This window comes from Cheilinus undulatus, linkage group 1, assembly GCF_018320785.1.
Source record: "Cheilinus undulatus linkage group 1, ASM1832078v1, whole genome shotgun sequence".
Taxonomy (NCBI): domain Eukaryota; kingdom Metazoa; phylum Chordata; class Actinopteri; order Labriformes; family Labridae; genus Cheilinus; species Cheilinus undulatus.
Window position 1 is genome coordinate 1,662,038 of NC_054865.1, and position 22,076 is coordinate 1,684,113.

Below are 22,076 nucleotides of genomic sequence, written 5' to 3' on the forward strand. Positions count from 1 at the left end.
GGCTCTTTGACACCAAAAATCAAGTGCAATCATGTTTTTTTAAGCAAGATGTAAGACAAATATCTGCAGATTTTAATCTTAATTTGGTGTGTATTTTTACTGAAAAAAATGTTAGCAATTAAATGTTGATTCAAACCTTGGAGGCTACTGAGCTCTTTTTCTACTTCAAACTAAGACATTAAATAATGCAAACCTGTGGGGGAGGGGAGCAATCATGCTCAAACAAGCTATGAACAATCTTGCTTCATGTGAAAATGCCCTTTACAGGGTAAATGTGCTTCTTCATACGTTTTCATTGAGAGTTTGTTTCAGCGTTATAATAAAGGAAATTCTCTTTGAGAAATCACCTCAAAATAAGAGGGGAAAAACAAACACATTTGATACTTGTCTTTGAGAATAAAGACATGATAAAGAGAGATTTCTTTATAACAAAAGAAGAGAGGACAAACATTTTATCTCTACACCTTCATGCCCTCCCTCCTCATGGTATCTCTGTGGTCTCGCTCTGACCTGGTCATGAAGCTCAGACACTCCTGCGTCCCCGGGTTGGACTGGGTCTGTCCATCCTCCTGGTTCTGTTTGCTCAGCTCTCCCAGCACCGGGCTCACCCCTAACAGCAGTAGAGCACAGCGGTGTATCACGGAGTTACAGGCGGCCGTGTACAGGTCCTGGCCTTCTGGGAGCCCCAAGCTGCCTCTCCTCCCCTCCTGAGACAGGATGGAGTCGTCCTCTCCTCCTCCTCCCCCACCTCCTCCACCTCCACCTCCTCCGCTCCTGGAAGCAGAGCCCGATCCCAGTCCGGTGCTGCTGCTGGCTCGCTCTCGGTCCCGGCTGCGAGCGACCTCCCGTGCTGAGAGGAAACATTGAAAGATTTCTGTGTTGTGCATGGTGCACACACACAAAAAACACACACAAGATGCTGGGTTAGAAAACAGGCAACGGTCACATGATGCACTCAGAGAGGATGCAAAGATCAGAAATAAAACACTCCTGCTAATGCAAATAAAACATTTAGCTTTAAACACTTTGAAGTTTGCTCTACAAATTTACCTTTAAAGGTTACTCATAGCAGTGCTCAAAAGCTCATTTCATAATTTATTTATGTATATTATTTAATTTGGAACCTCAGTGCTTCAGCGTTTAAGAGTAAAGGCACAAACATTACTGTAAGTAAGACGCCATATTGGGTAAGACCACATAAGACTGTCCCATTATGTCAATTTTAGGTTATTAGATGGATTATTAAGATGAGTGCTGCAGCAGTGTGGTCTGAAACCATGACTTAACTCTAATTCTTAACTTTAGCTCCCTCCCCTGAGTTCTGAGTGCCGCCCCTCTTAAAAGAGCTATAAGGGTTAGTTGTGAACACTCCTTGTGAAAAAAATTGCACACTCTTCAGGTTCCTGATAAATCAGCACAGCGATTTCTAGAATGCTTGTTCAAAATCAGGTGGACACAAATTAACTGAAACAACATCAAATCAATGTGGAAAATGTTTGTTGTAATTTTAAAATCGTATTTACGGGGAAATTACAGACATTTGTGCACTTCCAGGGCAGCAGTGGTGGCGATGATTTGATGTTCTTCACCCTACCCCTTCATGTTATAGGCCAAATGTATAGGTAGTAGTGGTTGGGGGCAGTAAACTGGTATCAGTACTGTCACTGGGAAAATTTCTGCCATGGAACAGCAGCAGAGTGATATGTGACAGACATCAGCTCGGTTTGAGTCATCAGAATGTTTCACACTAGCATTCTGATGTGCAGGAGCGCATGTACAAAATGACACACTGAAGTCCAATAATCCCAGTTAATGTGAGAGCATTTACATGCTCATGGTCACGTTTAGCTGCTTCCAGTTATGGTGAACAATTATGATAAGAGGCTTTCACATTAAAAAGTTATTTTTTATGCTCTAACCTCATAATTTTTACTTGGACTAAAAGTACTTTACTTCCTGTCTGAACAAAAATCTGCATTTAATTTGAAAGAAAACAGGAACTTCTGGTCAGTTAAAAGTTGCAACACCAGTTTAACCATGCAAAATAGAATTTCCTACTGATGTTAAGTAAATTAATAAATGTCCAAAAGGTGTTCAAAAGTGAAATGAATGATATTGCACAGTACAGGAGCTCAGCTACAGTGCATGTAAAATAGCATGTCATTAAAAGGGTTTTAAAGAAATTGAATGCATTTATTTTAAAACTTGATGTCATTGAAATTATTGTGTTAACACTGGCATGTCTGATATTAATTCAAATTCTTTGCATCCTCTTCAGCCACTGTGTCAGAGTGCAGGCTTTCACATCAATGCTTGTCAGAATCCATATGAGCCAATGCAACAAAAACAGAGCTACAAAAATCATTAACAAAATATATTTAAAATGCACTCAATAAAATAACAGACATTAACACATTTAAAAAGCCAGTAAATGTCGGTTTATCAGTGCAAAGCAAAACTGCACAGTCAAATACAAACCATCCAAACGGTTGATGTATTCAGGCTTATCAAATATCAAAATACACCGAGTTCCAAATTATTATGCAAATTATATTTTTCTCTGATTTTCCTAAATAGTCGGTGCAAATGACGGATAGTATAATTTTCAAGTCATCAACCATTAGAGCACAATTAAAATTTTATTAAACAAATCTCCCGATAACTTTTTTTTTCTTTTTTCAAAAATAAAAAACTCAAAATTCACTGTTCCACATTATTAAGCACAGCAGAGTTTCAAAACATTTCATAGGTTGTAAAGAACTGAAAATTGGTTGAATCTGCAGCATCAGGAGGTCATATTTACTGAAATTAAAGCTATTTCAATCAAAAACATCTCAAATTTCCATGTTAACATAAGAGTCCTTCTTTGATATCCCCTTCACTATTCTTGCATCCATTGAACTTGTGAGTTTTTGGAGAGTTTCTGCTTGAATTTCTTTGCAGGAGGTCTGAATATCCTCCCAGAGCTGCTGTTTCCCTCATAGGTCTTTAGCTTAAGGAGGCTCCAAAGGTTCTCAACAATAGGGATGCACCGAAATGAAAATTCTTGGCCGAAACCGAAAACCGAAACACGAAAGAAATAATTTTGCCAATTATTAGTACCATTGCATTTATGGCTATGACTGTGTACTAACCTCACTAAAATCAATTGCAATTGCAGAAATTAATATTAATGCTTCAAAGAATAAATCAATTACAAAATTATGTAAATATTTATTAAGCACTTCATTCCAACAATACACAATATAGAATAAAATACAAAATAAAATGTTTAACTTGACCCCACTCATGTCTACATTAAATCAGTGGTTCTCAACCTTTTTTCAGTCATGCACCCCCTGTGAAGTATTTTTTCAGCCAAGTACCCCCTAAACAGCGCAAAGCTTTTTGGCCAAAAAGAAAGACATTAAAGAGCACTGTGACAGCCGTCTGATTTATCAAACTTTGTAACTGATAAACACTTTCAAATTACAAATATTAGATTTTTTTCATACATTTTAAATGTTAAAAATGCATGGCTAAAGTCATGGTACATCTTCTTGTCTCTAAATGTGGGAATTCAAATTAATGTAGCTGTTGAAAACAGTGACTGGAAAGGCTTTAAACCCAGAAGTGTGCAAAACTCTGCTTGGCTGCAGCAGTCTCTCTGGAACAATTTGGAAATAAAAACAGAGTTAGAGAGAACTTAAAACCTGTGAATAATTAACTAATTATAAAAAAGACTTCTCTTTTCTCAAACTGAAATCATGAACTTAGTTATAGATCAGCATTTCTTCACAAAAAATAAATCAAACCTTTTTATGAATGGAGAGGTTGTGAATACAGTGATTGACAGGCATGTGCCAGTGTGGGTCAAACCATCCTGCCATGGGGGAGACTCAGGGGGGTTTTAGGGTGATTAAATATAAGAGCCTACACAATATTAACTCCAGTTTATAAACTTAAGGTCCTTACACTCTATACCCAATTTTTTTCATACACATTATTTACACAGAATATTTACAGTTAGAACCTGTAGCGAGTCAAAGCAAGCTTCCACACCTGCAACATCATTTCGCAGCGCGACATTGCTGCAGATATTTAAGTAGCGCATTTGTGCTCATATGGACATGTCCGGCTGCCTGCTGCCTGTCTCCCTCTCTACCAGGCTAAAAAAAAGAGGCAAAAACACAAGAACTGATACAGACAGATATGAGGAGATATCAAACATCAGGTGGTGTTGGAGAGGAGGACATTTTTGTTCTTCTGTCTACCTTAAAAATCGGCACCACCATCACCATGTGCGCTCGTTGGAGCAAAACTCACACAGCTGGAGCTGTTTCTCAACTACCGGTACTTTAGTGAAATATTTACCAACACAGTCTCCTCTGACCTCAGACAGATGGAACTGTTCTTCTTTTTGTACCATGGAAGAAAGTGGTCAGTCAGAAACTCTGTATACTTTGCCAAGGTCATTTTCACACCTTCAGGGACCCTAAAGGGGCCTGCCGGCTCTCTCCCCATGATTCTTGCCCAAAACATGACTCTGCCCCCTCCTTGCTGACATCACAGCCTTGTTGGGACATGTTGGCCATCGACCAACCATCCACTACCCTTCCATCTGGACCATCCAGGGTTGCACGGCACTCATCAGTAAACAAGGCTGTTTGAAAAGAAGTCTGCATGTATTTCTGGGCCCACTGCAACCGTTTCTGCTTGTGAGCATTGGTTGGGGGGGGCCGAATAGTAGGTTTATACACGACTGCAAGCCTCTGGAGGATCCTACACCTTGAGGTTGGTGGGACTCCAGAGGCACCAGCAGCTTCAAATACCTGTTTGCTGCTTTGTAATGGCATTTTAGCAGCTGCTCTCTTAATTACTCATTATACCTTTATCTGCACAAACCCGTCTGTGCTCCGAATCACACACACATCTCTTCTTCACAGTAAGATGATCACTCTTAAGTTTTCCTGAAATATCTCATGTTTTCATACCTTGTCCAAGGCATTACACTATTTGAGGCTTTCCAGCAGCAGAGATCCTTTTTCTTTCTCGTATTGCTGAAACCTGTGGCCTGCTTAATAATGTGGAACGTCCTTCTTACGGAGTTTTCCTTTAATTGGGCTCATCTGGCAAACTAATGATCACAGGTGTGTGAGACTGATTTCAGTGATCCAGAGAGCCCTGAGACACAATACCATCCATGAGTTTCATTGAAAAACAAAAAAACTGAATGTTTATGACACTAAAGTCCAATTTATATAATAATTTGGAATGCAGTGTAATGCTTCATCCTGTTCTGATAAAATTTTATAGTTCAGTGTGACTAAACTGGTTATGATTGGCACATTGGTAGTGTATTAACTCAACTCCAGGCACGTCTACTTACTCCCAGCTGTCATGACTTCATGCTCCCTGTCCTCCTCCTCATCATCTTGTTCCTGGTGCCCCTCCTCTCTCTCACGGTCGGCTCGCTCTTCAAGCTCTGCTTCCTCATCAATGGTGCGTGTGAAAGAGTGCTCCTGAGGGTCCATGTCCAGAGAGTCCTGATTGTCGGATATCTGAAACCAAATGACTACCATCAGGGTACAGGGAGTAAGAGGATGATGCTAGAAATGCACAATGTTGGCGTGATATCTGTATCGGCAGATAAGTACATTTCTGCCAATATTTACAACCGGTATGACCTCTGTAATTATCGGCCTGTATCATTTGTAACTATTAGCTTATAATGTCTATAATTATCAGCCTATAACCCAGTAAATATCTGCTTAGTCTGCTGTAAATATCTGCTGTAATTGGCTGTAAATCAGCCTATATCAACTGAAACCATCAGCCTATATCAACTGAAACCATCAGCCTATATCGCCTGTAAATATCTGCCTGTATCATCTGTAAATATCTGTCTGTATCACCTGCAAATATCTGCCTGTATCACCTGCAAATATCTGCCTGTGTCACCTGTAAATATCTGCCTGTCACCTGTAAATATCTGCCTGTATCACCTGTAAATATCTGCCTGTATCACCTGTAAATATCTGCCTGTATCACCTGCAAATATCTGCCTGTATCACCTGTAAATATCTGCCTGTCACCTGTAAATATCTGCCTGTATCATCTGTAAATATCTGCCTGTGTCACCTGTAAATATCTGCCTGTGTTACCTGTAAATATCTGCCTGTGTCACCTGTAAATATCTGCCTGTATCATCTGTAAATATCTGCCTGTGTCACCTGTAAATATCTGCCTGTGTCACCTGTAAATATCTGCCTGTGTCACGTGTAAATATCTGCCTGTGTCACCTGTAAATATCTGCCTGTGTCACCTGTAAATATCTGCCTGTATCATCTTTAAATATCTGCCTGTATCACCTGTAAATATCTGCCTGTATCATCTGTAAATATCTGCCTGTGTCACCTGTAAATATCTGCCTGTGTCACCTGTAAATATCTGCCTGTATCATCTTTAAATATCTGCCTGTATCACCTGTAAATATCTGCCTGTATCATCTGTAAATATCTGCCTGTGTCACCTGTAAATATCTGCCTGTGTCACCTGTAAATATCTGCCTGTATCACCTGTAAATATCTGCCTGTATCATCTGTAAATATCTGCCTGTATCATCTTTAAATATCTGCCTGTATCACCTGTAAATATCTGCCTGTATCATCTGTAAATATCTGCCTGTATCACCTGTAAATATCTGCCTGTATCATCTGTAAATATCTGCCTGTATCATCTTTAAATATCTGCCTGTATCACCTGTAAATATCTGCCTATATCATCTGTAAATATCTGCCTGTATCACCTGTAAATATCTGCCTGTATCATCTGTAAATATCTGCCTGTATCATCTTTAAATATCTGCCTGTATCATCTGTAAATATCTGCCTGTGTCACCTGTAAATATCTGCCTGTATCACCTGTAAATATCTGCCTGTATCATCTGTAAATATCTGCCTGTGTCACCTGTAAATATCTGCCTGTGTTACCTGTAAATATCTGCCTGTGTCACCTGTAAATATCTGCCTGTATCCCCTGTAAATATTTGCATATATCAGCTCTAAATATCAGCAGTATGTCCAAATAGTCTGTAGAGTTATAAGCAGGACAAATGGACCTAGGTCAGCTGAAGTCTTTATCTTTGCTTATCCTCATTTCTAAGACTTTGAAGTGTGTTTCAAGGACTGGAGTTATAGTTCTGAAATATATATTTAAATATCGGTACTATTGTCCGTATCAGCTAAAGTGATTCTGTTGACACTGGCATATAAGATAAAAGCAAAAATCCATTATTGTTCATGCCCAGACGCAGCCACAATCAACATGCATATTACTACAAAATTAATGCATATTTATGAAGTTCTGATTTCTCACCCTCCTCTCACGTGAAGAGGATCTGGTCTGGATGAAGTCCATATTCTTACAGGCCAGCAGGCGGTTTCTGACCTTATAAACACTGCGATAAACTTCTGCTAGGGACTTTGACGGCTGGTACCTGATGGGAAAATGAAAATAGGAGATGTTAAATACATTCTGTTTCAGTAGAAGTGTTCGAACTGCAGCCAAGTTGAAAAACAAAGCTTTACTTTAACTTCAGCTTTATAGACCGTAAAAAATGTTGTTTTGCAGCACTGATGCATCATTTAAACACTGGCTTTGACTGATACTGGCCCTGTTGACCAACATCAGCCATCAGCAAATAGTGAGGCATAAACAGATATCAGTTGCAGATGTTTATCTGTTGTGTCCAATCAGTTTAATGCTGATATCCTGTTCATCTAGCTGCTGAATATAGGAAGAGGCTTTTAGAAAGCAGAAGTCGTCTCCTGTTTGACAAATCCTGATGTTTTTAGTGGTTAAACATGAGAGAAAATGTTTGCACAATGGAAGCAAAGTACCAAAAGAAGGACTGAAAAACTTTTGTATCACAACCACCTAAAAAGTCATTTCAAACGTTGCTATCATCTCTGGTATTCACGGTCAGTGCTCTTCTAGGATATATATACATTCAAAAGGAGCACCTGAGAGGACAACAGAAAGCCATCAGCTGTAAAAAGGAAAATGCTTCATAATGGATCATTCATATTTTGTATGATGGCCTGTGTGTTTTTTTATTCCGTCAGACTTTGCCTTTGGCATCGTGCTTCCATTCTTCATCTCGCTCTCTTCTCTTTGTGTGGGGCTACGCTGTAATTGTCTGTGCTTCTGTCATCTACTTCTGATATATCCAGCTGGTTTGAACGGTCTCACCAACAATGGTTGTTTATGTTTTATCGTCTCATTTTCTGAGTGGGGCTCAGTAGAGCAATACAAGAATGAGAGGTGGGAGGTTTTGATCACATGTTCAATACTGTTATTTACTGCCACTTTAATTCTTAAATAACCAAAGATGAACTGTTACCATACCTTCCCTCTCCACAGCCCTGTCCCAGCAGCCCCGTGTGCTTCAGCAAAGCCGCCAGCACAAACCTGGACACAGTGTCTAACAGGGACTCGTTACTGAGGGATGCGTTGTCCCAGTCTGCAACACAAAACCACACAGTCCAGTAAGAACACAGTCCCTTCTATTTCACAGAAAACAGAGCTCATTCCCATCATCGTGCAGACCTTTACTGATGGCGTAGTCCTGCATGTTGATCCACAGACTGTTGGCCGGTTCTTTAGAGGAACCCAGCGCCAGATCCACCAACACGCTGAGGTCAGGACGCAGCGTGCAGTCGAACGGCTTCTGCTCCTCGTTTCCAGACAGAGCCGCCTCCAATAACGAGCTGATGCAGGCGTCTGGAGGACACAGAGACAAACAGTGAACATGGCAATTATCAGAGAAGAAACAGCAAATAACTACACACCAACTTCTGAAGTTTAACTACATTTTTAGGAGCTTTGTGGCAGCCTTATCATTTTATGAATCAGTGGCTTGGCTATTTTACTGAACTAACATTTTTCCCCTGCCTTTAAATAGAAAATAATCTTGTTTAACTGTCCAAAGGGTGATGAAAGAATTGTAAAACCTTTAAGTATATTACACAATCACAAAGATGAATTCAGCCATCAGGGGCGTGTCCTTACCGAGCTGTGGGATGTCCATTTCCAGTCCGTTGCTGAAGAGTGGCGTTTTGAGCCAGTATGCAGTGTCCTGCTCCTCCAGAGATGTTGGAGCTCCCTGCAGCATCCCACCGAGGCAACGGCCAACCAGAAGAGCGACTGTCCTCTCTAGATCCACCAACCACACCCAGGAGAGCGCTGACGGAGGCAGGGACATCCCCGAGGCTGGCTCAGCGAAGTCCGACGTACCTGCAGAGTTAGAAAAGGGGATGCAGTGACGAAGGAGGGCTAAAGTCTTTACATCTTTCACTTTGGCTGGTATTTCAGTAACTTTTTAATAGACAGGAAATGCTTCATTCAAAGCCTTTCCTGGCTTTTAATCCCCAACAACTAAAAATAACAGCGACCACAAAGAGAAAGAAAACTGACGGAGAAGTTCATGAGGGGACCTTTAACTAAGACTTCAAACCAGCTCTTTCGGATCCTTCAGCTTGTAAATATTCATCTTTTCTCACCGTGCAGAGGCCACTGCAGCTCCTGGTCCTCCAGCGGTGCGGCAGCCGGCAGCAGTCTGTTGAGGCGATCCAGAGGAGGCAGCAGGTCAAGCAAGTGGCTCAGCAGAGGCCTTGCCACTGACACGGGAAGCAGCAGCAGCGAGTTGACTATCTGACACAGCATGCTGCCCGCCGCTGACACGTAGATCACATCTGGAGAGGAGAAGAGACAGAGGGGGAAGTTTTGGTGGAGAATCTGGTTCATAAGTGGACTAAAGAATATCAGTTAATGAAAAAAAAATATGATTAGAGAGTGTTTTCCTTAAAAGTGAAGAATCAGTGCATAAGAGGCGAAACAGACCGAGGTAGCAGCAGGGTCAGAGAAAGAAACCAGACTGTTTCTGTTCCATGACAGCATTTCCTCACCTTGCAGCTTCTCTCGTATGCTGCCGTTCCACGAGCTCTCTTTGATCAGAGTGGCTGAGCGGGAGAAGATGTCCGTGGCATGAGGTAGCAGGAGCTGCAGATGTTTGTGGAGTAAAGCCACGCTGCTCGAGTTCTGCAGAAACACATCAGGATCAGACAGTGTAAACCTCTTACATTTGTAAGAGTCTATATTAATGGTGAGCCTTAAATCATGTTTTAATTTTAATCTTGATTTTAGCTTCACAGGACCAGGAATTTAGATCAGATGGTGTCTGTACTGCATGCTGCATACATAAAAAAATTTAACCATTTGTTCACTGGTTTGGTCATCTTTGTAGCTGATTTCATTCCTTTCCAGAGCAGCATGTGCTCTGACCCTCCATCTAAAAAAAATAGCTCTCACTTTAATTTAAGTGAGGAGCTGAGAGAGCCCTAGCATGCTATCAAGAAAAGTTTTAGTGATTGGTAAGGCTGTCAAAAGGTTGAATTTTTTCAGTTGAGAATAATCTCAGAGTTTCTGGAGTTAATTAAATTAATATTAATCCTTTTTATTTTAAGTTTAAATTTCACTATTTAGCTTTCAAAACTGTTTCAGTATCATTTTTGTTTCTTCAGTCTTTAACTAAAGCTGGGTATATGCTGTGCAATTTCAAGCCGACCATACGACAGTCGTGGCAGAATGTCATCTCATACTGTGCGACTGAATCATTTACGACGCACGTCCATCGTGCACAAGCATTTCCTGCTTGTTTATTTCCTTTATCATAGCAGGTGTGCATCAGAAAGTCAGTCTAGCTGTTGTCATGGTAATTTAGGACGTTGTCTGACCATTTACAAAGGAGAATAATCCCCCAAAGTTGTTTATTCTGCTCCCGTTTCTGCTGTCACTGTGAAGTGTCTGGAATCATTCAACCAAAATATCAAACATGCCAGAAATCCTTCCGGCCAGTCAGGAGCAGGTCATGGGGTCGTACGACGGGCTGTGGTCAGCGGTCATACCCCCCTGTTCACAGCACGACAAACAACGCCTGATCTGACTGAAAGTCAGCCCGACTTCAGAGTGAGTTGTGAGACTCTACATTTGTGGCTGAATTGCAGGAAAATCGCAAAATGTACACCCTGCTTAAGGGTAAGTGACTTCCTGGTTGGACAGGGACTTTATCTACCTGTACAACCTTAGAGGTGGAGATTTTAACATGAACTCAACCACAGAAAACTGAACTTGTCATGGATGTAAAGGAAAGTAAGTGAACAGTAAAGAGGTAAATGTTTGGTAACTCAAAGATGATTTTTGACTTGTCCACTGAGCTGTCATAAGTTTGTAAGGTGGCTTTAACACTAGGGGCCCAGTCATGGATCCGAGTGCACTTGAGCCTGAAACCTGATTTGTTTTTGTTATTGTGAATGCAAACAAACTGAGCTCAGGCACCAGGTCAAATGGACTCTGGCACGGTTTAGATGAGATGTGAATGCAACCGTACCCGGCTACAGGACAGAGCTTCACATCAGCTTTATGACGTCATCGTAAAAACTAAACTTCTATCCACAGCACGGCAGTTTGTTCACATTTTTCCTCTATAAAGGGCGGAAATTATCAGGATCCAATAAATGGTCTGTTGTGACTCACCTTACAGATGAACAATTGCAAAGGCAATTAAAGTCTCCTGTCGCCTCAAAAAACGCTGTATCTGTGCAGCGCAAACCCATTTAATCCTCTGAGCTGCACGTAGATGTGCAGATACAAAGAGAAAAGTTGCTGGCATCTTAAAAAGTGATTTCAAATCATCCATGGCCTCAGGATAGACTTTTTTGCTGGGATAAACACAAACAATCCTCGCTCAGGTCATGACCCGAGTGGTTGCCATGGTAGCTTCTTCTTCTCTCTCCTCCTTGGCGGGGTTGTAAACCAGCTACAAGCATGCTGCCACCTGCTGTTTCAGACTGAGTACAGACGCAAGTGGGCCCCAGCACGGAGCGATGTTGCCAGTGTGAAAGCAAGCCAGCAGGGAAAAGGGGGAGGAATCGCTCCGCAACTGGGCCTGATATGAAAGTGAAATGAGACGTTAAGGAGCAGCAGTGGACTTATTTTGACTCACTGTGGCTGCAGGGGTCATTGAGATGGCTGAACCAAAGTGTGATAAAGGGACTTATTGTGGACTTTTTTTATTAACTGTGATTAATTAAATAATTGTCCCGTTCAGCACACTTCTGTTAAGCCACTGTACAACTCCTTTCAGCCACAGTGATGTAAAATAAGTCCACCGCTGCTCCTTAATGTCTCATTTACCTTTAAAAACTCAGACGGCTCATATGAACCTTGTGTTCCCAATCACTGACCTTTTATTTTTATCATTAGTGTGATTAATCTTGATAGCTCTTGCAATTTCGGGGGTTCCAAACAGAGAACAACATGAAGCCGTTCCCCATTTAGCTAAAAACAAACATAGCAAGAGAACAAAGACCCTTTCAAGGTGCCAATGCCAGAATCTACAGGACATACCTAAATGGTAAATCCCAATCCTCAAATGGCCAACAGTACTTCAACAGAACTCAAACTCAGCTCATCCTAACACTAATGCATGTCTCTAGCCCAGGTGGAACTTAGAAAAGTAAAAATAGACGCTCACTTTTAGTGACATATCCATTCATGTATTTAATGATGGCATTTAACAACACAGTAATCCACTCGTCATGGTTCAGTCTGTCTGCAGGGATCTATGCTACTTTCTACGACTTTTTGGAGAATCAGTATCTATTTTGATGCTATTCTATTCACTCTTGACCCCTTATTTATATTCAAAAACACACCTCAATCACTGAATGTGGTGTCACATGTAAACCTAAAATGTTCTAAGATTATTTCCAAGAGAGAGACCGACACTTAATTGGCATCAGGAACATTCTGAGAACACATCTCTGTTAAACTAGAACTTCTAAATATCCACGACCAAAGCATTGAAAGCATGCAAGCATCAAAAGTGATTTAACCCGGAGTCACTCTGCCTCATTCATCAGCTTTAGACTGATTTGGAGATGTCTAACATCATTTTACAGCTCGTAAACAAAACCATGTGAGCTCTGAAGTTAACAAGCTAATCACTTCAGCAAATCCAACATCACGCAGCAGTCATCTACCAATTCTTCTTGGTACCTAAACAAACATTATGTCATAGAATGGGCAGTTTAATCATATGACCCTGATGGATGGGGACCAAGAAGAGTTAAAGATGATGTAAACTGTTCCTCCATAGCGCAGCAGTGATGTAAAGAGATGGAGCTGTACCTCAGTGACAGAGTTAATGTGACAGTATGCCAACAGCTGTTTCTGCAGGGAGCACAGGAGCTGGTGGAGGTGAGCCGGCTGGCTGCTGTCAGACGAGGACGTGCCCTGCTGCAGCTTGTCACTGTTCTTCTCCAGCTCTCCGAATGCCTGATCCTAAACAACACAAAAACACACAGAAAAATCAGGTATGAGCTACTGAGGGTTCACAGAGATCACCGTGTCAGAAGAAATTGGGACATGTGTGTCATGGCCTGAGAGAGGTGAGCTCAGGTGAGTTAATGAAAAGGTAAATGTTCAGAGCGTCATCGTTTGGTCTTGGAATTTAAAGCAGGTCATGAAAACTACTGAGAACATGTGCAGTGAGAACTCAAAAACCAGCCTCAGGTCCTAAAGCTAAAACTTAGCCTAAGATCTAATGACTCAAACTTCTCTTCTTTATTTTATCTCCTGTGACTTTTGTTTCCTTCTTTGAAATATTATACTCATTGTACTCCAATTCCAAAAAAGTTGGTTCGCCACATGAATTGTAAATAAAAACAGAAGTTACTGATTTTCAAATCTCATAACCCCATATTTGATTCTCAGTAAAACAGAAACAACAGATCAGATGTTAAACCAAGACATTTTAACATTTCATGATAACATTAGCTCATTTTGAATTTGATGGCAGCAACACATCTCAAAAAAGTAGGGACAGGGCCATGTTTACCATCTTCTTTAAAAACAGTCTGTAAACATCTGTGAAGTGAGGAGACCAGCTGGTGGAGTTTTGGGAGAGCAATGTTGTCCCATTCTTGTCTGATGTAGGATTCGAGCTGCTCAACAGTCCTGGGTCTTCTTTCCTGGATTTTTCCAAATGTTTCCTATTGGTGAAAGGTCTGGACTGCAGGCAGACCAGTCCAGGACCCAGGCTCTTTTCCTGTGAAGCCATGCTGTTGTGATGGATGTGGTATGTGGTTTAGCATGGTCTTGCTGAAATAGTCAAGGCTTTGCCTGACAGAGATGTTGTCTGGATGGGAGCATGTGTTGCTCTAAAACCTCCCTCTACTTCTCAGCATTGATAGTTCCTTTCCAGATGTTAGAGCTGCCCACGCCACAGGCACTAATGCAACCCCATACCATCAGAGATGCAGGCTTTAGAACTGAGCCAGGAGAACAAGCTGGATGCTCCCTCTCCTCTTTAGTCCACAGGACACGATGTCTGTGGTTTCCTCTGACCACAGAGCAGTTTTCCATGTTTCCTCTGACCACAGAACAGTTTTCCATGTTTCCTCAGTCCATGTTAAATGAGCTTTGGTCCACAGAAGATGGCAGTGTTTCTGGATCCTGTTCACATATGGCTTCTTCTCTCCATGATCCAGCTTTAACTGTCATTTGTGGATGGCACGGCCAACTGTGTCGACAGACAATGATTTCTGGAATGTTCCTGAGCCCAGGCAGTGATTTCAGTACAGAATCACATCTGTTTTTTAATGCTCGTATCTGTGAACCTGTGCCCATCTTTACTCCTGAGAGACTCTTTAAAATGCTCCTTTTACACTAGGGGTGGGAATCACTAGTGGCCCCGTGATACGATATTATCACAATACTTAGGTCAGGATTCAATATAATTTCCATTTTTAACATTTTGCAATAAAGTGAGTATTGCGATACCATGTATTGCGATATACTGCGATCTATATTATTTTTTCAACTCTTTAGCTGATTTAGCATTAGTCTTGCCCTCATGTTTGTCGTATTTCCGCAGTATTTTATTTTCATGTAGCACTTCTTGCAAACCCCATGTGTCATGTCCATCTCATTCGTGTCCTGCTTGCATTCCTAATGTCCTTCCCGTGGTGCTGCCATGTTTGTTGTACTAACTTTCTCCTGCTCTATGACCATCACCTCTGCCGAACTCACTGGACAAACAATTGTCCAAATAATTGATTTCACTTTCCTATTATCATAGACTTCAGTTCATATTAGCAATTCATAAAAAAAAACAAACAAAAAAAAAAAAAAAAAATGGATGAGACGATACAATGTACCTCACAACAAATATTGCGATACTATGCTGTATTGATTTTTTCTCCCACCCCTATTTTACACTCAGTCATGTTACTGGCCAGTTGATAATAACCTAATTAGTGTTAAAATGCTCCTCCAGCTGTTTTTCATTAGTACCACTTACTTTTCCAGCCTTTTGTTGTTCTGTCCCAACTTTTTTGAGATGAGTTGCTGCCATCAAATTCTAACCTGACACACCAGATGGATGTGTGAAACACATCCATCTGGGAAAGCTTCAATAGGAAACGCTCAGAGTGTGATTGGATGAATGTTCTGTCTGTCACAACTCTATGGGCCAATCAGAGCAACAAAACACATGACGTAGCCGCTATCGAGTTGCACGTGTGCAGCTACTGAGGAATAACGCAAAACATGGCAACTATAGACATGTAAGTACTAGGGATGTAACGATTCATCGACCTGGATCGATATATGGATTGTTTGAGCAATGATTCAATCAAATTGATTGAAAGTATAAACATTGATATCCATCACCATCTTTACCTTGCACTTTTATTTTGAAAGTCTCCCTGCGCATCCCCTTGTTCACTTTGTTGAAGAATGTTTCTTATGTAAATGGCTTTTGGCAATAAAATTCTCAAAACGTATCAATATTGTGTTTTTTTCCTTTATTTGAAAAGTAACAGATTGTGGTATATGGGTTCACAGTATCGTCTGATATCACTCGCAGACCTCTAAATCAAATCGAATTGAAATTGAATCGTGGCAGACTTTGTGATATCAGCTAATATCGAATCGTTGTCCTGAGAATCTATATAGTATCGTATCACGATGAAACTGGTGATTTACACCCCTTGTCAGTACACGACTTTTGTCGTTTTTGAAAAGAAAACAACTCACTGCCGTTCTTTGTTCTTCTTTAACAAAGAAATGTCGTCAAGTTCTGATAAAACTGGCGCTTTAGCAGCATCCACACTAATCTTTTCCTCCATAACTGCACCAGCTCTTGCTGCTGCTTGTTTACGTCACGACTCATTTTTCCACAATAACTGAACTTCAGCAAATCACTGAGGCTCCAAACAACATTCAACTTTCTTAAAGAGTCCTATAACTACATTACTTATTCTCAATCCTCTGATGTAACCTGGAGTATAGATATTATCTTGAGTTTGGATAATATCTGATTTCAAGCTACAGAATGTCATTTTATCCAAGTCATTGTATGTTTTGATTGAATCACATTTTATCATTGAGTAGTGGTTATGTTTCTTTCTCTGAAACAGACGGCAGATTGAGAAACATCTCAGGAGCATGAAGAGAAAGAGGCAGTGACTCAGAGACAGAGAGCCCTGCAGTCTGAGAATCATTCATTGCTCAGGCCTGCATAATCACACACACTTAAAATAACCCTCTGTGTGTTACAATCAATAAGTGCAGCCTTCAGAGAGCAAGCACAGGAACAAACCACTGCTGTGCCAGGAAAGAGGCAGCAGGTGATGATAACAAAGGATTAAATATGAGTCATTCTGCAGCTCTGAGAGAGGAGTGAGGCAGAGATATGTCCACTTTACTGATGACTTCCTTCCCTTCTGCCTTTGTCAATGCTAAACGGATCGCCATGATGCTGCAAACATTGTTTATTAATCGATTAAAGCAGAGTCAAATCAATCAGAGAAACTCTCCCTCCAATAGAGCTCCATTTAAAAACTCACCGTGTAGAAGCCGAGGTTTCTGAGCAGAGTCTTCATCAGGATCTCAGCCAGGTGGGTGTCAGGATGGCCTGCTGTGGCGCCGTATGTCGGGTCTGGAGACGCCGTAAAGCCGGAGGCAGATGAAAGAGCCTCGGGGCCGTCGGCAGGAGAGCTATACCCGAGGAGAGACGCCACATGGGTGTGGTCCTGCAGGCTGGTCAGGATGATGTCCAGCTGCATCCTCTGAGGAAATAATACAGTACAATAAGACCCTGCAGAAAACAACCTAAAATTCAATAATTTAGGGTTCTCTTGATCCAGAATTTAAAGCTCAGTATGAAGCTGCTAAAATTAAACTATATAGATTAATGTTGCATGGTATTACAGGCATGTTAACAGAAACAGCAGAGACGAAGTTACCTAGAACTATCATTTGGTGTTAATATGCCTCCATAAGGTACTAGAGTGTAACTTCACACCTGATTACACAATTTCTAAATGACTAGTCTACGCTTAAATAAACACATTCTGTAAACCAGCATTACATTATAACCATACAACGCTGGTTTAAAGAATGTGGTTAGCATTAGCAGTGCTAGCAGGTCCACATTCCTGAGCTGAACGCCGTCACTACATGCTTCTGTTATACATGAGTTTGACCTGAAACAGCCTGTGAACGACTTCATCCCCATTTTCTACATCACCACAGAGTTTAACCTCACTACTTCTACAAGACGCCATCTTTGTCAGTTAGCAGTAGTTTACATCACAGTAGAGAGCACTGAGGCGGTCATCTTAGACGGGGTATTAGATATTGGCAATAATCCAGTATTGTGCAGGCTTGACAGTGCTATGCGTTTCCATACCAGGGCAACCAAAATGGAAGTCCTAGTTATCAAAAATATTGGGTCATTTCTAGGGATGGAAACAGAATTCTGTACTTTTATGGGCACTGACCGAATTCTGTCCTCCCGAGCACCGACTCACATAAAATCAAACGGTACCATGTTTTGGTACCTGAACACATTCTTGTGACTGCAAGAGAGTGGAAGAGTAGTCAATTTTATACACCAGTAGCAAACGCAGCATTGCACACACAAGAGTAATGACGTTGGTAGCAGCTGACTGAATTAAAAAAACAAGCATGGCTGATAGGAAGCGGTCAAAGGTAGCGCTCCACTTTTCAAAATACGATGCAGGTTACGCTGCAATATTTGTGACATGAAGTTCACGGTTTACCATGGCAAAACCGCTAAACTGAGAAAGCTGTGTGATGATTGATGATTCAGATCGACTCCTGCTGTTTCCTGCTCGTTCGCCCCCCTCCCTCTCTCCCTCTCTCTTCTACAGAATCCTCACCTTAAACAGCGTGATTTGCCCATTTATCATGTGGATATCAACTACAGAAATATACCAGATAGAGGGATGCATTTGTTCTCTCAGTCCCCTAACAGACACTGGATTAAGGCACAGTACAGACTGCCTAGTGTGAGTGCGTCCTAAAAGTTGCTCTCCATCTCTCCAGCTCGTATGAAGCTTTCTGTCAGGATGGATTCAGAGTGATTTTGAAGGAGTGACAGTCCTCACTGCTTATTTTTATCGCAGAATGAATCAATGTGCCACTTTCTGTTAACTTTTTGCAGTAAATACAAATAGAACGTAACAGACTCAGTGTGCACAGTTCAGGAGTGTGCCATTTGTTCGTATTAAGGCTCGGTTGTGCTGTGTGGATGGTTACGATTGATTGATGGGTGAGGAGCAGACTCTGCTCTTACCAGGGAAAGACATCTTAATTTTGTTGGAAAAAGAACTGCATGAGGAAATAAGATGTGCAGTACATGTAGTTCATGGTAGAGCAAGTAGTTTGTTTACTTTCATTTGTAAAACTTCAACTGGTAAAATTTTTAATTTATTCATTTAGTTATTTTGTCTTCATACTCTATTGTTCATTTGTTTTTAACTTATTTGCCCTCCATGGACCCCAAAACACATTTTTCAAAGATGGTAAATTAGAGGAATAGGGGGTAGTGGGCTGGGTTTTAATTTGTGCAATGTAAGAAAAAACACTGGGTTTGATACTGAGAAATAAATATCTAAAATTCAGAAGTTTTTAGGTTATATAACATTTATTTTAGCATATTATTCACCCACAAAAGCACCAAAAATGGGTACCGTTGTGTGCCAGTACCAGTTCACAGGTACCAGGAATGGGTACTGTACCGGTTCAAACGTGAAAGGTACCCATCCCTAGTCATTTCTTTGTTTAATTACCAAAACTTTAAAGCTGTGTAACTCCATCAAATACTGCTAACAGTGTGCAAAACATTAATTCTGCACACTGTGAGTTCAATGATTCTTTCCTCCTTCATGCACCGACTGACTCATCCTGATGCTTTCTTTAAAGCAATGGAAGTTCTCATAATTATCAAAATAACAGCTGTTGTGTTGTTTGAAAACAACATAACTGCTGTTTTAAAGTACCAGATTAACAGAAGCAGCCTAACATGCATAGATATGTTTTTTCAGCCTCATCCTCCTGTCAGGAGGATGAGGCTCCCCATGTTTCCATGTCTCCACGAGAGTCTCCATCTTTTAACAGCTGTTAATAATAATAAAAGAAGAATCAAACAAACCCAAACATCACTTTGGCCTCTGAGACATTTTTAAGTTCATCGACTTAGCTTTAAATCCTTTAATCAAGAAAACAATCAGAGGATTACTGGATAATCAAAGTAATCCTTACAAACAACAGAGCCTTACAGCAAACGTGCTGCTGCTGGGGGGTCACACTGAGGACAACAGCGGGTCACATGATCATTATTTCACTCAGAGTTCATTAATCCAGAAAAACTGGCCCACGTATGAGTAGACAACAAGTTTGTTCATGGACAAACAGCCGACTAACATCAAAATTAATCAAATTAAACTAAATGTTTCATAACATGCAGACAAAAACAGATATTCGTCTCTGGCCCATTTCTTCTTTCTGTGGATGAAAATTGCAAGCAAACTCCGGCACACTGTGAATGTTTTGTACTCAAGAGTCGCAAACGTATTTGTGCAATTTTGACAGTGTGCAGAATTTTATTTTATTTGCAATTTTGATGAAGTTATTCCTCTCCTTTGATATGGTCTTTTGAAACAGATGAGCTAGTAGTTTTTGAAACTACTTTTCAAAGCTGGCAATCACACTCTGGTCCAGTACAAAACAATGAGCTAAAGTGGAAACGCCCCAGCTTATCAGCTTATCTTTACTGAATATAAAGATGTCTGCATCAAAATATTTCTGGATGTGGATTCTAAACAAGGCCCTTCATGTTTATTATCAGCAGGTTGTAACCACTTTACAGACAGTACAGCCCTATCGGTATAAAATAAGATATTAAAAGTATGCGGTATCACCTGTCCTTTGGAGAGACTCTCCCAGCGGTCAGGGCCCTGGGGCAGCAGCGAGTGGAGAAGCTCCATCCTCTCTCTGAGTGGAGGCAGCAGCATGGTCGCTCCTACAGACAGAGTCTCTATCACCGCCTGGAGGGACAGAGGCAGACAAGCTGTCAGGGCTTCAGGTGATCGGAGGATCTAGGTTCTCATTTCACAGGTGACACAGAACACTCAGTACAGAGCTGAATCAAGTACAAGCATTTTTCTCTCACCTAGACCAACAAGTCTTATAAAGAAAATACAACTCACTGCATTCACAAAAGAGAAGGTATGATTTTTATGTAAGTAGATGGAGATCATTTCTACTACGAGGACCACTACTCTGCAGTACTTTCAGGGACAGGACCTTCAGTGCTGTGGAAGAGTTCTTGGCAGGAACCAGGGTGGGGGTCTTTTTGTCTTTATTAAAAACAGCAGATCTTTGTCATCTCACCTCCTGAATCTCATCTGGTACTGAGGAGTCCATCAGTCTGAAAAGAAGGTTCCTCAGAGGCCGGGCCTGACGACCTAAGATACTGGTGGCCACACCCCCCGCCAAAGCCAGAGCCAGATGATTGGACAGAAGTCGAAGGCACAGCTTGAGGAAGTTATGATGCTCCCTGCAATAATATGAGAAATGCAAAACCCTTCCTTGACGGAGCTGCGTTTCAAGCTGACATATATATCTAGGAATATAATTTACACACATGGACAAAATAGTTGGGACCCTTCTGTTAAAGAAAGAAAACCCCACAATGGTCACCGAAATAACCTAAACTGACAAAGTAATAATCAATAAAAATGTACTGAAAATTAACTAGTGAAAATCAGACGTTGCTTTTGAATTGTGCTTCAACACAATCATTTTAGAAAACACTGATTCTGTTCATCCATGATTCAAAAGCAATCTTTGATTATTATCAGTTCTTTTTTCTTTTTAAATTATTTTCATCATTACTTCATCAGTTTAAAGTAGTTAATTTCGTCGACCAAACCTGTGACTAAAACTACACGTCGACAGCCTTTTCTTTCATGACAAAAACTAGACTAAGACTAACAAAAATAGATCTGTGATGACGAAAACTAGACTAAGACTAACAAAAATAGATCTGTGATGACTAAAACTTGACTAAGACTAACAAAAATAGATCTGTGATGACTAAAACTAGACTAAGACTAACAAAAATAGATCTGTGATGACTAAAACTAGACTAAGACTAACAAAAATAGATCTGTGATGACTAAAACTAGACTAAGACTAACAAAAATAGATCTGTGATGACTAAAACTAGACTAAGACTAACAAAAATAGATCTGTGATGACTAAAACTTGACTAAGACTAACAAAAATAGATCTGTGATGACTAAAACTAGACTAAGACTAACAAAAATGGATCTGTGATGACTAAAACTAGACTAAGACTAACAAAAATAGATCTGTGATGACTAAAACTGACAAAAACTAAGTTTAGTTTTCATCAAGATGACTAAAACTAGACTAAAATGTAATGTAGTTTTCGTCAGACATTCAAAATCTGTGATATTTCTCCACTGTGGGTTAATCTGTCAAAAAACAGTGCATCTGTATCTATTCTGCCTCTCAGCTGTAGAAAGCAGGGACCCCAGGTTTGGCAGAGTGCAAAGAACACACTACCATGATTAGTACCAGATTTAGGCAAGAAAATAAATGCTTGGACTAAAAGTAAAGACTAAAATGTGAGGCCT

The 22,076-nt window shown here is 40.7% G+C and overlaps 1 protein-coding gene across 7 annotated transcripts in view; it reads right to left on the minus strand.

Moving 5' to 3' along the window:
- Positions 1–22,076, minus strand: part of herc1 (HECT and RLD domain containing E3 ubiquitin protein ligase family member 1) — a 117,261-nt gene that overhangs the window by 61,462 nt on the left and 33,723 nt on the right. For 6 of the 7 annotated variants that reach the window (XM_041786305.1, XM_041786327.1, XM_041786289.1 and 3 more), the window contains exons 12-23: positions 20,806–20,971; positions 20,334–20,459; positions 16,953–17,174; positions 13,231–13,383; positions 9,948–10,080; positions 9,543–9,734; positions 9,052–9,276; positions 8,590–8,763; positions 8,389–8,503; positions 7,357–7,477; positions 5,369–5,540; positions 511–874 (exon numbers count right to left, since the gene is read on the minus strand). In XM_041786305.1, the coding sequence (XP_041642239.1) occupies positions 511–874; positions 5,369–5,540; positions 7,357–7,477; positions 8,389–8,503; positions 8,590–8,763; positions 9,052–9,276; positions 9,543–9,734; positions 9,948–10,080; positions 13,231–13,383; positions 16,953–17,174; positions 20,334–20,459; positions 20,806–20,971 (2,163 nt within the window). The remainder of the gene's footprint in view (positions 1–510; positions 875–5,368; positions 5,541–7,356; positions 7,478–8,388; positions 8,504–8,589; positions 8,764–9,051; positions 9,277–9,542; positions 9,735–9,947; positions 10,081–13,230; positions 13,384–16,952; positions 17,175–20,333; positions 20,460–20,805; positions 20,972–22,076) is intronic. The other variant, XM_041786312.1, reaches the window with a different exon arrangement.